Raw genomic sequence first — 17051 nt, 5'->3', positions numbered from 1 at the left:
AGAGCGGAAGTTTTTGGGTGGACTTTCCGAAAAGGCAGCTGCTGAAGAGGAACTCTGGCTTGGTTTCGCACGGTTCTGAAGAAGGTGATTGTAGGAAGCTTTGCACTACCAATACTGGCCATTGTTGATTTCTATCACCAGTTATGGAAATAAAGGTCGGTCCGGCTTTATTGAGATTTAGGACACCGACCCTTAAATAAAGAAATCAATCTTACCTTAAGGAAGAAATGTCATAGTTGTTAGTAGGGGTGTTAAAAGGAACCGGCTTGTATGTAATATTTGTATGATATAGCATGATGATAACAAGTTAAAAAATCTAATAAATAGATATCACAGGTCGGGTGTGAGTTTAAATTTTTAAAATTCATTCAACTTGTATAATTTAATGTAAATACTCGGATTCTTAGTAAAAATAATTTTTTTCTTATTTTTCTTTTCACTCACAACTTTCTCTCATTCTTCTAATCTCTTTTCATTTTATCTGTTCCTGCTTTCATAGAAATTACAAATGTTTATTTTGAAGTTTAATCCAATAAAAAAATAGTGCATTTTAGAACTTCAATATTTTTTGTTTTATAACTAAGAAACTATAAGAAAACAAATTAAAATTTCAAAAATCTAGATTAAACTTTTATTTTCCTAGTTAAATCAAAAATACTTTATAGCCTTTTCTTACTAGTTTATTTTTATATTATATCTTATCATAACTGTTTGATAAAATACAACTGTAATTTTATATTTGTTTTGTTTTTATATAAAAAATAAGATGATTTTTTTGTTGTTCCAAATATATATATATATATATATATATATATATATATATATATTTTAGAAACTTTATCTAGTTCTGCAATTGCAATCCAATATTCTTTTTTGAATTGTTGAAGAATAAGAAAATTAATATATTTAACTAGTAATACTTTTAATATTCATAAAAATTATTGCTCAACTCGATGTATCCAACTGATTTGGGTTCTAAAAAATAAATAAGTCGAGTTTATATTTTGTATAAAATTAAAAATTAAGTTGGATATAAATATAGATTAAAACCCATTCTACTTTTCAGTATACAAAAATTAAAAATTCACAAATAGAATTTGAACTTAAAAAACCTTCCTAATTCCCAAGTCAAATTTCAGTGGCGTATGTTAAACATTGTGGGGTATTCAAATTATTATTTTTATGCCTTTTTTTTTCTTCCAATTAATTGTCCACTGCTATCTTTTCTAAGAAAAAAAAGTCTACCGCTAACTTATTCCTTAAAACAGTACGGCCCAATGGAATAAGATTAGACTTAAAATCATAATCAATAACATAATAATTATAGGGTTGAAAATGAGAACAATAGGGACATCAAACTTTGATCATTCATAGCAAAGTATTCCTAAAATTACTCGAATGCAACAATAAATGGCTCGGAATAAAAAACCGACGGGCAATTAAAGCTTTTGGGAATAACGTTGAGTTTGACAACATGTTTTTACTTTATAACATCCAATCCAATTTAAAAACCATCAAGTAATAAATTAAAGAGTGTTGATGATTTACTATTTATTTATATTCAATGCATTATAAATTATTGTTATAATTTTTTTTTCAACTTTTTTTTTGTTTATTTTTTAAAAAATTATCTTTGTTAATTTTATTTTTTTAATATTAAGTTGGTTAAAAATTTTATTTTGTAATTTTTTTTAAATAATGTGAATTACTATGGTGTTTTTAATATTATTTATTATTTTTTAAAATTATTTATTATTTTATTTTTTAATATTGAGGTGATTGAGAATTTAATTTTGATATTTTTTAAAAAATATTGTTGATTGCTATAATGTTTCTCAGCATGGTTTTTTATGATTTTCTCTTAAATTATCTTTTTTAATTTTATTTTTTAATATTAAACTGGTTAAAAATTACAATTACAATTACAGTATAAGAAAAGTACATAATTTTCCTTTTAAATTACTGTGAATTGCCACAGTGTTTTTTCTTATATGGTTTTTTTTAGTTTTTTGTGTTTTTTTTGTAATATTTTTTTCTAAAATTATCTTTGTTAATTTTATTTTTTTAATATTAAGCTGATTAAAATTTAATTTTGTAATAAAACTTAATCATATAAAGAAAGCATTATAATTTTCCTTACAAAACAATATGGATTACTAGAGTATCTCTCAACATTGTTTTTTATGATTTTTTCAAAATTATCTCTATCAATTGTATTTTTTTTAATATTGAGTTAGTTAAAAATTATAATTATAAGTTATTATAAAAAAGACTAAATTACGTGGGAAAGCACAATAGTTTTCATCACAAAAATTATAATTATAAGTCATTATAAATAAGACTAAATTATATGGGAAAGCACAATAGTTTTCATCACAAAACATTATAAATTACTATCATATTTCTAATATCCGGTTAATTTTTATGTTTTAAAAATATTTTTTAAAAAAATATTTTTTTATATTTTTAGTATTTTTCAATTATTTTAATGTAATAATACCAAAAATAATTTTTAAAAAATAAAAAATTATTATTTTAATATATTTTTAAATAAAAAATATTTTAAAACACATTCACAACCATTATATCGAATTATTCAAAACAGAAAGGAGCATGCTGCCCCTATCTTCATGCTGTGCAATTGCTTTTGTACGTCACAAAACTTTACCACTTGCTGATAAAAAACCTTTGGCAACTCCCAAGAATTGACACAATTCTTCTTCACAACGCTTTTTTTTCCATCTTTTTACACAAATCATGATGGTATTAACGAATGTATACACAAGATTGAATAAACAATAATTGTTGGTCTAAGTAGTTTATTGTTTTTTTAATAAAATTTTAAGTTCAAATTTCATATATAGAATATATTATTGATGAAAAAAAATTAACTAGGATAATTCGACTTGACTAGATTAATTGAATTTCAATGAACTTTCAAGTACTAGAATTCAAACTAAAAGAACAAGATTGAATCAAGTTGTAAGAGTTATACAAAGTTTAATTTGACTAAACTTAACTGAATAAACATGATAATCATATCAACATCGATTTGATTGGATTAATCGAATTTCAATAAACTTTTAAATACTAGAATTCAAACTAAAAAAACAAGATTGAATCCAGTTGTAAGGTTTATACAAAGTTTAATTTGACTAAACTCAACTGAATGAACATGATAATCATATCAACATCTATCTACTTGTGAAATTACATCCTGTGTTTGAGATATGTTAATCAGCTTCTTGACATTATGACAAAAACCACTATCTTAAAGAGAAAAAAAATCTGTCCCCTCAAATATAATCATACAAAGAAAAGGAGAACCTCATTGTAATTTAATGCTCTGGCTATTTGCATTCACTTCCACCAGAAGATGGAAGAGCTGAATCTGAGCCAGCTTCAATATCAGGATCCCCGTAATCACCATCGAAGGACCATGTACTGACCTTCTCCAAATTTGATGATATTGGATATGAATGCTTATGATCCACCAACTCCCTCCCAACCTTGTTTGCATTAACATTTTTCCCATCATATGCATTTGGGGCTGCAACCAACTCTGGCAATGCCACTTCTCCTTCCAAATACCTCGCAACCTGCCTCATTGGAGGCCTCGCATTCGGCGCATTGTTAGAGCACATTAGCCCCAGTTTCAACACGAGAACGGCCTCGTGCTCGTTAAACTCACCATTCAATCTTGGATCCACTACATCAAGAATTGAACCACTTTTCCACCTATCCCATACCAAATCCACCAAAACGAGCTCCTCCGGCAATGCTTTAGGCTCAATAGGTTTCCTTCCACAAACTACTTCAAGCAAAAGAGCACCAAAGGCAAACACATCTGAACCTGTAGTGGGCTTGCCTGTTCTTGTTAGCTCAGGTGCTAAGTAACCCAATGTACCCACCACTTTAGTGGTGATGGGGTTAGAGTTACGATCATATAACTTGGCAAGACCAAAGTCGCCAAGTCTTCCATTTAACTCAGAATCTAATAACACATTACCAGCCTTTATGTCTCTGTGAATCACAGTCTGTTCCCATTCTTCATGTAAATACAAAAGGCCTGAGGCCACACCTTTGATAATATTGAACCGTTGTTCCCATTTAAGAATTGTTTTAGGATTATCAAATAAGAACTTGTCCAAGCTCCCATTAGTCATGAAATCATAGACAAGTAGTAAGTCACCTTGCTGCCGACACCATCCCAGTAACCGAACCAAATTTCTGTGACGAAGCCGACCGATGCTAGCAATCTCAGTCAAAAACTCTTTCAAACCTTGTTTAGACTCGTGACAGATTCGCTTAACTGCGATTTCAGTATTAGAATTTGGCAGGGTTCCTTTGTAAACTTTGCCAAATCCACCAAATCCAAGCAACTCTTCGTCTCGAAAATTCTTCGTTGCTTTCTTGAGTTCTTGGTAAGAGAATCTGTGAGGGCCAATATCAAGCTCCCATGCCTCTGTGACATCTGCTTTTTTTTTCTTGCTGGAAAGGTAAAATGTAGTGGCCACGATCAAGATTATGAGAAAAGTAGCTAAAGTTGTGACACCTAAAATCAATCCTGTGTGATTCTTTTTATGCCCCGGAAGAGAAGGAAGGGAAGGAAGAGATAAAGATTTAGCCTCTCCTTTCATGCTGAAACTCCATCCAAGGATATAGTGTGTGCTTGTGAGCAAGCCAGTTGATGAAGAGAACCCAACATACATATAATCTTTGAAAATAGGCGAAAGATCTAGCTTACAGGATAGGATAGGAGAAACCGGTCTTTTAGAAAAAGATGAAAGCCTTACTTCTACTAGATTCTTGATCGAATCGTAATCAACCCATGCTTGAATAGGCCTACCACTGCAAAGATTCAAATCTTTCGTTGTTGAATTAACAAGAAAGGATGCAGCAGGAACGGATTTGTTAGATATCATGCTATTGATATCAATGCCAACATGGTTATCATTTATATCATGCAAATCATAGTCTTTAACAGTGTCAAACTCAACCGCAAAGAGATGATTGGAGAAGTTTCCACTGTCGGTTGCATTAAGGAGACCTAGATACTGGCTTGGAAGCGCGCCTGGGAGCTCTTTTGAGGTGGATATTGTGAAAGCAAAACCATGACCTCTTATTCTTGGATTCTCAGGAACTATAGCAAAAGCAAAGGCAGTTGAGAAGGAGAAGCTTTTTCCATTACTAGAGTTCCTGAATTTGACTGGAGATGAGTAAAATGCATGACCAACTGTGTGTTGAGTGTTGTTTGTTAACCGAAGTATGCCATTTTTTTCAATCACAGCAGCACCATTTAGGCTCATGTTACTGGTAACATGATTAAAGCCTGGGAAGTAGAGATCATCTAGCTGAGAAAAAACTGGGTTTGTAAGGAAAAGGAGAAACAAGAGAAGCTTGATCATCTGGGACATGATAGAGAGGGAAATTTTACCTGTGAAACAAAGGGTGCTCTGTTTTTTAGCAAGAGTGAAAAGGTTTTTGAGCTATGAATCTCGCTATAATCTTGTGTGTTTATATCATTTTGTTTGGTTTCGACAAGAAGGGATCTAGAAAGGAGAACGGAAGGGGTTTATGGAGGCTGAGTGGTGTAGATAAAATCTATGATTTGATTCCTTCCCTTAGCAAAGCACACACTGCTTATAGGCAACTAAGAATTCAGGGCCACAGGCCAATTGAGCCTTATCCATCAATGAACATGGAAACTGAAAGGTCTGGCTTTACTGTTGGTTGCATTAAAAGTCATGTTATTCAGCATGTAAAACGTTGTTGCTACACTAGGTTTGAATTAATTTGACAAAGCCAATAAATTAGAAGCGCAAGAAGTTTACTCCCTCTAATGCTATGATAAGCCAAGTATTCTTCGTCTTTTATTTACAACGAAGAGTCTAAGATCCAAAATTTCTTTTACAGAAGAGGACTCGCATACAACTATACCATAAGCTCTTCTTGTGATTTTAGTCACGTCAAATCTTGGTTGCAGTCAGCTGATTATATATTTGAAGTGAGATTGATAATGTTTCTGAAATAATAGACAGTGGGGTTCGTGACGGTAGGGTTTTTGTTTGTCATCATGCTTGCAAACGAATCAATGTCAAGGAGACGATAATCATTATTATTTCTAAGATTAATCAATGCCAGATAAATTCTGGATCATTTTAGCAAATCATACCTTGCGATACTCGGACGCAAGGATAATCACAGTCGATATCCGAGGTGATTACCAAGGCCATGATCTGTAACTTTACATGTCCTTGTTGTTAATGTCGTATAATTTTATACCAGGCTTAAAGTGCCATGATTATTATTTCTTTTTTAGATTAACGTGGGTGTCCGGGCCAGCTTACGCGCACCATGACTAATCCCACGGGCCCTGAAGTTAACGACCATGTAAGCCTCCAGTGGCCATCATATGAGCAACCAAGGACTCGAACCTGAGACCACAGAGGGAGCAAACTCTTTGATCCCAAGTCCTTACCACTTCGCCACCACCTAGATGATTATTATTTCCTTAAGATCAAGGTCGAGGTTATTTTGCATAATTATTATCTCCTTAACATCAAGTGTCGAGGTTATTTTGCATAATTATTATCTGTTAGCCACCGACGACAAGCACTACTGTTTCCCTCCAACTTAGTAGGACCCACCGAAGATGACAGACCACTAGCTCAGTCGAAAACGACAGCACGTTTGAAAGAACTGTATAATGCGGTCTGGGCATCCATTCATGTGGTTGTTCTCGTGCTCAAAACCCCACTGTTTTTTAAAAAAAAAAATTATTTTTTTTGTTTTAACTTATATTTTATAAATTTATATTATTATGTTTGAACTTATATTTTATAAATTTATATTATTATAATACATTTTAAAATAAATATGTTTTAAAAAAATAATTATATAATTAATAAAAAATAATATAAATTATATATTAAGACTTTACTTAATAAATTAAGTTTTTTTATTAAATTAATTTTTTAATGTAATGAATTAAGTTTTTTTATTAAATTATTTTTTTAATATGATATCAGAACTTTAATAATTAAATGATCATGATTTAAAATTTTATTATTTTTATTTAATTAATTAAAAAATAAAATAATATATATTTATACAAGTTTTAAATATAAAAAATTTAAAAATATTTTTAAAAATATATTAATCTAACAAGTTAAGTTATCAATATATTATAAATATTATAAATTACATATTAATCTAACAAGTTAAGTTATCAATGACCACTATCTTAATTGTCGGTGTCCACCAGACCACAGCCTTCGACCTCCTTCCTTTTCATCGGAAACATCCTCGTTTTGGTGTGGGAAATCAAAACCTCTCGAGGAACGAAGGTATGTTTCCTATATATTACGGTCGGTGCACCAATCGAATTCCATATTTCTATATGGAAATTGCTTACAGCCTTCTAATTTCTAAATTTGAAGGGTACCAGTTTTTCATTTCCTGAGTTCCAGATATGGACTGTGCGTGGACTTCGGTAGGGGCAATCTCGTGATCTGCCCACAAACTGAAGATGTTCATTCACGTGAACATTTTACATACCGAAAATATAAACAAAATAAAAGTCTCATAAATAGACCCTTAAAGTTGAATGGACATCCTGATTTTAAATGGATTTAACGTTTGATTTGTTAATATGTTAATGAGCTCTCTATAACATAGAATTTCCAACAACATGTAGCCAAGCCTTGTTGTCACCGAGGCCACAAAAATTGTCTAGAAACAGGGCGTTGTCTGTATTTTCGATATTAAAATAATCTACAACTTTAATAAAATCAGGCTTCGAATGCCTACAGATTTCTAGGTGTTAACTTTGTAGGGCGCTGGATATTTTATTAAATTTTATTCATCTAGCTCTAGAATGTAATAAAAATTATTTAAAAAAAAAATTGCATGTAAATACATTAATAATATTTTTTTATTTTTTAAGATTTATTTTTGAAGTTATCACGTTTTTATCCAAAAAAATTTAAAAAATATTGAAAATAATAATAAAATTTAAATTTTAACAAAAAATCAAGTTAAATCTTGATTAATATGATGTTGATCAATGATATGGACCGCCTGGAGTGTAGAAATTGTTGGTCGCTTTTCACTGGACAGTACAAGCAATGGTATCCACGTAAGCAATGAGGAAAAGCGAGTGATGAGAAGCATGGAAAAAAGGGGGAAAAGACAAAAAACACCGACCTAAGGTTGACCATGAAACATACTGGTTTTGGTTTTCCTTTTCTTATGGTTGACGAAAAAACACTAACCAACAGTGTCTGCAGCCCACGGGCTTCATTGGCAGCCACTTGTCCTGTGACCCTGGAACCGAAGTTCAATTATTAAATAGTTAGTGTTAGCATCTTTTGCAATGGGAGATTGTAGTCTTCGATGGCCGGGCTGTGGTTTTGTGCCAAGATTTATCTGGAACAGCAGCAGCAGTTCATGGCTAATGCCGTCAAGGCAGCTGTATCTTGATTTGGGATATGACCTGTTCAGTCAACGAGCATTCAAGGTCTCTGTTTTTTATTTTTATTTTTTAAGTAAATGATATGTTTTAGAAGATAATTATTAATTTATTTAATGAAATAATTACTTCAAATTTTTAATTTATATTTTAAATTAGTTTATGTTAAAAAAATATATTAAAATAATTTTCATAACTATTTATTTTTTTAAAAAAATTATAACTCTCGACTGGCACGAGTTAAATAGCCAGTGAGAACTAATTTCCCTTATTCTACACAAGACAAGGTCAGCCTGTGTGCCATGTGGCAGACTCGCTTTTTCTCATTCCCAATCATGAGGACTGAATCTACCTACACTATGGTCATGTCAAATGTTTTTAGATATAAATAACATATCCAGGTGTTTTGACGAAAATAAATAAATTTAATTATGTGATCGATTTCTTGTATTTTAAGATACTTAACAAGTATAAAAATAATTTAATTAAAAAATATTTTTTAAAAAATATATATATAGTCAAAATGAACAAAATATTATATCAATTATCATATCAAATATATAATTTTAGATTATAAAATCATGATAATTTTTAAAAAAATTAATTAAAAACAATACAAAAATAATAATATTAAAGTCAACTCAAGTTCATTATCAAATTTATAATCTGAATCTAGAATTTAAAATTTAAAATAATCCTATAAAAAAATAATTCAAATTCATGAAACACTAAGTGCATGCGGTCCGGGAGCACTCTGGAACTCATCTTTCCATACAAAAGAAAGCCAAATAAAATTATGAATCCAATTACTTAACCGACTTTTGGTGACGCAGCTCAATTAATCGATACCAACCGTATAAAACATGTAAAATGGGGTCCCGGGAGTCATCCCCCTTTTTCTCCATGTAAAAAGAAGACCTTTTGAAATTCCGGCGAACACCTCTTCGAATTTTGTACTTGTTTTCTCCTCTCTACTCTCCAAATCGTGGACTTTAAATGAAGAAATTCAAATTTAACACCAATTGCAAAGTGGGAACTGACCAGTGGAGCCATGTCAACGGAAATATCAAGTGGAGTTAAAACGTTGGTTTTCTTCTTCTTTTTTATTGATAAATTTCGAAACTCGTCAAGAAATTCCAATTAGAAATTAATCCAAGTGACGATAACATAACCTCTCCTTTGTAGCTGGGGAAAAATGATGTGGAGATGGATAGAGTTGACAAGTGCAACAATCTTCTTGCAAGATGGTTAAGTTGGTGCTTGCAAACATGGTTTTTTAAAAATTTAAAATATTTTTTATATTTTATATTCATATACTAATGTTAAAAATAATTTTTAAAAGATAAAAAATATTTTAATATATTTTTAATAAAAAAATTTAAATTATAATATTTATCGCATTCTAAACACCCCTAAAAACCAAAAAAAAACTCTATTGCAAATCTACTTGTAACTCGGACGAAAGTATTTGATCGATGTGCCCTATCGGCTACTAGCAGATGCTTGTTTGCGCATATGGGTCTGGGGTTGAAAATTGTCGGTGGGGTTATCTGCCCCAAAATTGCCTCAATGGGGCTATCAATCAGGAGCTCTTGATAAATACAAGATAAACGGGCTGTGGTTGCTCGAATAACCCATCTATTGGGCCTTTTAGGATCTCAGTCAAACTATTTCTTTGTGTGATTTGTAAGAGGTTAGCTTTCGAAGATGATACCCGTCCCAGATCCACTTTCGCACCCATCTTTTACTATGCATTTAACGCATAATAAGAGCATGTGAAGTAGATGCAAGCTATATAATTTTGTGGATAAAATTGTTTATAAATCTATGGAGTATTTTGAGGTGCAAGGAGAATATATCTGCGACCAGCAAAAATATATGGATATGGCAGTAGGAAAATAAAGCACCCTTTAAGATTGAACAGTGCACATTACGGGTCCATGGAACAAAATCAGAGGACAACAATATCCATTCAAGACTATGCAACAATATAATTTGATTATCCTTAGAAAGTGCTTCTCCTTACACACCCACAAGCCTAGAAAAGGAATTAGAATTTGTAAGTGCAGCTTCCATCATCACTCCTTGCAGTTGGATCAAAGTTTGCTGCATTTGGATCAGTACAGCCTTCAGCGACAGGTACCTTTACTTGCTGTGCCGCTTGGCCTGCAACAAACAACAACGAAAGAAAACCAGCTTAAGAAAAACTCCTGTTCCAACTTTATATACAATAACAGAAGCCAGATGCAAACCTCCCATCCAAGCCTCTAGGATCAAGGGATCTAACCATAGAAAGTTCCTCTATCGATGGAATCTTGATTGGCTTCACCAAGAGAAGCCTCGCTCAGGTACTTGTCAGCCAATTGGACTCTCTTCACATTCTCTTGCTCTGCCACAAGCATGTTTCCGTACTCAAGGAGCTTCTCGATTGTCATCGCCGGCTGCTCAAAAGTTGGGGGTCCTTCCCTTGAGTTCACAAGTTTCTTTCCAATGCTGTCAACACCAACACCTGAGACCCACTTCCTCACCTCATCGTCATAAACTCGGGCCCTGAGAGCACCAAAGAAATCTGCGCAAGCACAACATATTAGCCACCCCAAACAAAAATGCACCCAAGGTCTTTTCGAATGCTGAGTCTAACATCTGCTTTGTGAAACTTGGTTTCAAGAAACACTTGTCGCCAATAAAGCTTTCAAAACTCTAGAAGGGAGCTAGCTTACCGATAGATTGACCAGGGAAGGTATCAACAAGCTTGATAATATCGTCCTTGGCAACTTTATCACTCTTGAATATTCCAATGCAGACACCAATCCTGTCATCTCTGGTTGGAGCCCAGTAGAATTTCTCCATACGACCATCACGGATAAGAGGAGCATACAATGTTGAAAAATCGTTACCAGTGACGATGATGGGGACACGTGGATTCTCCTCCTTGTTGTACATGCCGGGAAGTTGCACATTTGTTGGGTTGTCAGCAATGTTCATGAGGGTAGCGTTAACCATCTGGTTGTTGACGGTGTATTGGGTAGTTCCACCAAGTCTACCAGCTCCGGCATCAAGATCGTTGATGAAGAGGCAGCACATCTTTCCCTTCTTCTTGATTATATCAGCCGCCTCACGGTACCTTTGCCTGATAAGTTTTGCGGGTTCACCAGCGTTCCCACTTTCCAATTCTCCAGCACTCATCATGATTGGGCTGAAACATGGATTATCATCAGACGAAACGGTAACGAGCATAACAGAAAGATCTATAGTGTAACATATTCAACATGTACAAGCTGTCAGGCAGAAATAAAGTTGATGGAAACAGAAACTCACTTAATTCCCATCTTGGCAAAGACAAGTTCACACTGGAAGGATTTTCCTTGGCCTTTGCCTCCCCAGATACCCAAGATGAGAGGAACCTGCAACAAAGTCACGGAAATTGTTCAATTTTTTTTTCAAAAAATACCAATAGAAGATATTATTCAATAATATACTTAATTGACTATATAAAAGAAGTCAGCTGTTATATATACCTTGATATTAGGCAGGTTCATGAAGTTCTTGGAGATGTGAACAACAAGCTTGTCCATGAAAGCAGGAGCAATGTAGTAACCATCCATGTTGTTGTCCAAGTCGTACCTAAAGCACAGTCACCAAGTCATGTTCATAATCGAACTTGTCCACAACTTCAGACGAAACGGAAATCATAATTCATAAGTATTAGCTAAACAGCGAGAATAATCTACAATAATACCCATATATAAAAGTGTGGTACTTACGTACGAAGACCTTGACTGATGTACTCATAAGAACTCAAAACGGGGTTGTGAGTTCCGGTTCCCTGGGGGGCTTGGAAAAGAGAGTCCACCATACCCTTTCCTCTGGTGATATCTTGTTGGTCATCAGACATGTCTGTAACAAGGCCTCCCCATCTGTCCTTGTCGCTCTGCTTCTGCTCATCGTACTCTGCAACAACCTTGAAGCTCCCTGATGAAATTTTGGAGTTTGTGAACCTTGATGAGCTCACTTTCTTCAAGCTGTTGCCAAAGAAAGCTGAATTCGGGACTGTGGATCCAGCGCCAGAGCCATTCAAAGCCAGCTGCATCAAGTTATGACCACATGTATAGATCAAACTAATTCATCAGGAATTCCAAGTTCTTAACATTCAATGTAGCACAACCAAAACTAAGCCCATCGTCATTTCTTCTATGAATAATTGAACCCATTAATTAGTTAGTTCAACTTAAAGCTTCTAATCCTAGTTCATATAGTAATCCAAGACCAAGTTAATTATGAAAGGCCCAGAAGTGAAAAGAAACAAACACCAATACAAAGACCAGCAAAATAGTTACTGTGTTGGATGGTTTGAGAACCCATGATCTTAAAAGCGAGTAAGAAAACAAGCTATATATAGTTGAAGATGTCCAATTTAAAGCACATGATGCAGGCATTCAGTACTTAAAGCATGAAATGGCGGGAAATTAAGATTGGAGTACCGGTGCTGTGTTGACAGCTCCAACGGTTGAGATGGTTGCTGCCATGATCAAACAGCAGTGGTTGATTGAGGAAGTAATGCAAAGGGTAGATTGACTTCTAGCTAGCAAATGCAGAGTTTTGGCCTTTGAGGTGCGAAGCGAGGACTCCAGTGAGGGTCTTATAGCAAAAGAAAACTGGTGTCTCTGAGGATTGGTTTTCAAATTCCTAACGGCCACATACTCAGGATTGGATTGCTTCCACGTGGCATTAGGAAAATAGTTTCAAGCGTGAGTTCCTCATCGAGTCTATGAGATTAGGATTTTGATGTGCTATATGTGCCACTCAAATTCTTGGCAATTGTATTGTTACCACAGAAGCTTGGAAGCTAGAAAGACCCCTTTTTTATGTGTCTTCAGAATTTTCTCTCCTTTTTCTGTTATTTCGTGGTGAGCAAAGCGTCTGTGATTTCCAGATGGTTCTTTTCTTTTTGTCCCCTTTTTTATCATTATTAGAGATGAGCTTCGTTGCGAATATTCCATCTATTTAGGGGTCCCTCTCGCTTGTTTTCCTACAATTTTCTTGTTGGATGAGAAGATATTTCCGAAATTTTTTCTGGTTCTGATGAATTCACCAGAGAGGACGATGGTTTTGTCCATACGACTGTTCAAGAGTGTTGTCCATTCACGGCGAAACGGAATTAAAACACAGCCACATGCCACAACGACTACAGACGATCCAGCTAGAAAATCACCTTTGTAGTCTGGACCCAAACTCCTGGCATTGAGGCCTTTCTTGTTAAGTCCAGATTCACTAGCATTTAGCTTTACGGACTCTCAGCATTCCGGAACTAAATATGGAGGCCTCGGATTCGGCCCGTGGCCGATAATAGCCTGGAAGAGGGCCGTCTCTGATTGGAATGCTCTCCTAGTCCTCTGTCCTCACACCTCGAGTCCTCCATTACTTCGAGACGCAAACTGTAGGATGTCGACTCAAATCGGAGGTGGGTTCGAATTCGAGGGAAAGTTGCAAGAAAACAAATAGATGTACAACTTTAAGTTTGGAAGACCTGTGTGCAAATCTAAGTAAGCAAGAAAGAATTATTCTCCAAAAGTAAAAATAATATATCGACAACAAATCTCCTTAACAATTAGGAATAGAGAGAGTTTTAAGATGCAATGTATGATTCATTTATAACTTCAAAAGCTGTCTTGTGATAAAAAAGCAAAAAAACAAAAAACAAATTAGGCTTCCTTTCCAAGTTGGAATTTTAAGATTTGTATAGTGATAAAAAATATATATGTTTTTTTTTTCCCTTTCTAAATTTGAATATATGAGAAAAAGATATTTAATTATATGAATGCATTAGATTAATTGAAAAACAAAATCCCTTAAGGAGAAGATTTGTCTCAACTGAGTGATTAATTGGTCTAAAAATATCTTGAATTATTGAATTTTTTTTTAATAAAAAAACTAAAAGATTTTGTTAAATCTATATTTATAAAACATTTTTAATTGAAATAATATTTTATGTTTTGTAATGTTTTAATTTTTTCTTTTTTTGTGAAGTTTTTTTTTTAAATTTCACTCTTCATCAATTCAATTTTTTATTTTTTTTATTTTATAATTCAGTATTATATTATTTTAAAAATTGTGTTTGATATTTTTTTTTATTGTTTTTGGTTTGGTTATATACTAGTATCATATATTCAGTTTTTTTTTAATTTTAATTTTTAATATTAGATTTATTGGAAGTGAGGCTAAAAAAAAATTGATTGCATTCTATGAATTTATTTCTATCTCGTGATCCAAGTTGTTAATTTAATAAATTAATTTGAATTATCTTGGATTAGTTTTTTTAACTTGTCTTTTCAAGTTGATTTTTTATACCTTGATATTGGAATAGTTCGGAATTAAATTTCTTAATTTTTTTTAATTTCTATGCGGTAATCACAAGTTTGATAAATTAAATCGAGTTCACTCTATTTATTTTTATATTTTTTTTTAATTTATTATTTTTAACAGAGTTTTATAATTTTTTCTATTTATTTTATACGGTAATCACAAGTTTGATAAATTAAGCCGAGTTCACTCTATTTATTTTTATATTCTTTTTTAATTTATTATTTTTAACCGAGTTTTATAATTTTTTCTATTTATTTTATATAGAGTTATTATAATCTTACGTAACCATCTTAAAATTTGAAAATAAATGAAATTAAACATGTTATTGTATCAATATTTAAAGAAAATATCATGTAATATGTATTATATTTTAAATTCTAATTATTATTTTTATATTATAAAACAAGCTGCTTGAATATATATATATATATTTTTTGTTAAAAAATTAATTTGAGTGATAACATAACACGAGACAATGACTTTTAGCGACCTTTCTACGTCACGGTTGTGAAACTCGTATGTTTGTCTTGAAATTGCAAGTTTTACCCTCTTCGTTTTTTACTCCAGGCAGACTAAGCCTAGATTTTATCCGGGACTCGAGACAGAAATGTAAACCACCGACACTAACATGGCATTCGAAAAAAGAAGAAAGGCCGCTCCTTCAGTAGGCAAGAAAACTTTGTAAAAAATATTATTTCGAACAAACAAACAAGCTTAATGGCCTAGGGCACGAGAAAACACATCTTGAGGAACGAATACTTCTTTGGTTTGAATCCATCAAAGAGACCTGACTCTATATCTCAATTTTTTTAAACACAAATTAACTGCTTTTGCCCTCAGATTAAGCTGGTGGATATCTTTAATTTTTAGTTTTTTTTAATAGAATGGAAATAATAAATTCATGGTACATCAACCAAACACACCTTGTGAAAACTTGAGCAAATTCTGACTTGAAAACCAGGCCAAGCAATTATATCGAATTGTAAATTCATTAGGCTCAGAATGCGACTGCCGAGTAAAAAACATGAGTAAGATGTTGATGTTCTAGCATGATTTTCAAAAAACTGCAATGGGAAGAGTTGATGACAGCTCAAAATTGCCTAGGAAATAACTGGAAAGGAAATGCAACGTCACCTAGAACCTATAAACCTTGCAAAGTGTTTTGAACTTCTGCAATAGGTTCATGAACATGCAAATATAGGTTCAAGGATAAGAGCTAGCAAGCAAAGCTTTAGCACTTGCAGATGGATAAAATGATCATTATTCCATGATAGAGAAAGACACTTTCATCGTTAAACTCGAAAGCCGAAAAGCTCCCCCCCTCCACCATCCCATAAACACCTGCTTGTCATAATTTCATTCAAAACAAAAACTTAAACAGTTTTGAAAAGACAGAAAGTAGGAATTAATGTCACTGAAAACAGCATTTTGTCTCCCTGTTTCTCTCTCTATCATTTGCCCATGTGTGCTTTATTTCTAGAGCATTGAAGCATAAGAACAGATAAGAAAAGTAAGCACTTACTAGTTGCAACTGTTGCTGATAGGCATCTGAGTTACTCTCTTGGCTTTGACAGAGGTGGATGGATGCTGTTCGAAGTCTTCAACTGCCTACTTATTGTAAAGTGGCCAACAGCCCAACCTGATTTAGTGTAACAATAAAATATGCTTAGTTATGGATAATTACCGCATTAAGTAGATTAAAAGCTGCATGATAAGGGGAATTACTGCAAACCAGACAAAAAGCTGTCATGAATCATGCACACTATTTCCAATGACTAAAGCTATGAATTCTGCATATAAAACAATATCAATTTGTTCTCTTCAACTAAAAGAGCATATTTAAAGCCGTAATGCACACAGCTTGATTTTGATTGAAGGAATAAAATATTGGCTAACAATGTAACATTATTTCTACGACACCGACCATATTGGATTTGACATTGTGCCAATTCTACATGGTTGGATCTGAATCCAGGGGAAAATAATTAAGAAAGTTACAATAAGTTGCTGACAAACATGCGCCCAAGTCTCTCTCTCTCTCTCTCTCCTTTCTCATGAAATGAACTCTTGAGGACAGAGACATAAATATTACCAAACCCAATTAGTGAGATGGCATCACAGCAAAAATAAGGTCAACATTGACAGGCTGCATATCTTGATTCAACTGCTTTGTTGAGACTGCATTTTCACAAATAGAGAATGGCATGGAACCTAG

At 33.1% G+C, this 17051-nt stretch overlaps 2 protein-coding genes across 4 annotated transcripts; both read right to left on the bottom strand.

The window, feature by feature from the left end:
- Positions 1 to 3123: 3123 nt before the first annotated feature.
- On the bottom strand, positions 3124 to 5775 carry LOC105109585 (L-type lectin-domain containing receptor kinase S.4-like). 2 transcript variants are annotated; one of them, XM_011004336.1, is made up of 2 exons: positions 5438 to 5775; positions 3124 to 5354 (listed from the first exon to the last, which is right to left on the bottom strand). In XM_011004336.1, the coding sequence occupies exon 2, from the start codon at positions 5307 to 5309 to the stop codon at positions 3351 to 3353; it is 1959 nt and encodes a 652-aa protein (XP_011002638.1). In that variant the 5' UTR covers positions 5310 to 5354; positions 5438 to 5775; the 3' UTR covers positions 3124 to 3350. The 2 variants fall into 2 exon arrangements, with proteins under 2 accessions (XP_011002638.1, XP_011002636.1); XM_011004334.1 differs by having other exon boundaries at positions 3124 to 5775.
- Positions 5776 to 10335: 4560 nt separating this feature from the next.
- Positions 10336 to 13103, bottom strand: LOC105109584 (ribulose bisphosphate carboxylase/oxygenase activase, chloroplastic). 2 transcript variants are annotated; one of them, XM_011004332.1, is made up of 7 exons: positions 12955 to 13103; positions 12238 to 12557; positions 11992 to 12097; positions 11792 to 11877; positions 11194 to 11669; positions 10761 to 11042; positions 10336 to 10639 (listed from the first exon to the last, which is right to left on the bottom strand). In XM_011004332.1, exons 1-7 carry the CDS (start codon positions 12997 to 12999, stop codon positions 10524 to 10526), a joined length of 1431 nt encoding a protein of 476 aa, XP_011002634.1. In that variant the 5' UTR covers positions 13000 to 13103; the 3' UTR covers positions 10336 to 10523. The 2 variants fall into 2 exon arrangements, with proteins under 2 accessions (XP_011002634.1, XP_011002635.1); XM_011004333.1 differs by having other exon boundaries at positions 10359 to 10639; positions 10726 to 11042.
- Between the last annotated feature and the right edge of the window lie 3948 nt (positions 13104 to 17051).

This window comes from Populus euphratica, unplaced genomic scaffold (genome assembly GCF_000495115.2).
Source record: "Populus euphratica unplaced genomic scaffold, PopEup_1.0 scaffold227.1, whole genome shotgun sequence".
Lineage (NCBI taxonomy): Eukaryota > Viridiplantae > Streptophyta > Magnoliopsida > Malpighiales > Salicaceae > Populus > Populus euphratica.
The sequence above is the reverse complement of the archived record's forward strand: the minus strand, read 5'-3'. Positions and strand labels throughout refer to the sequence as shown.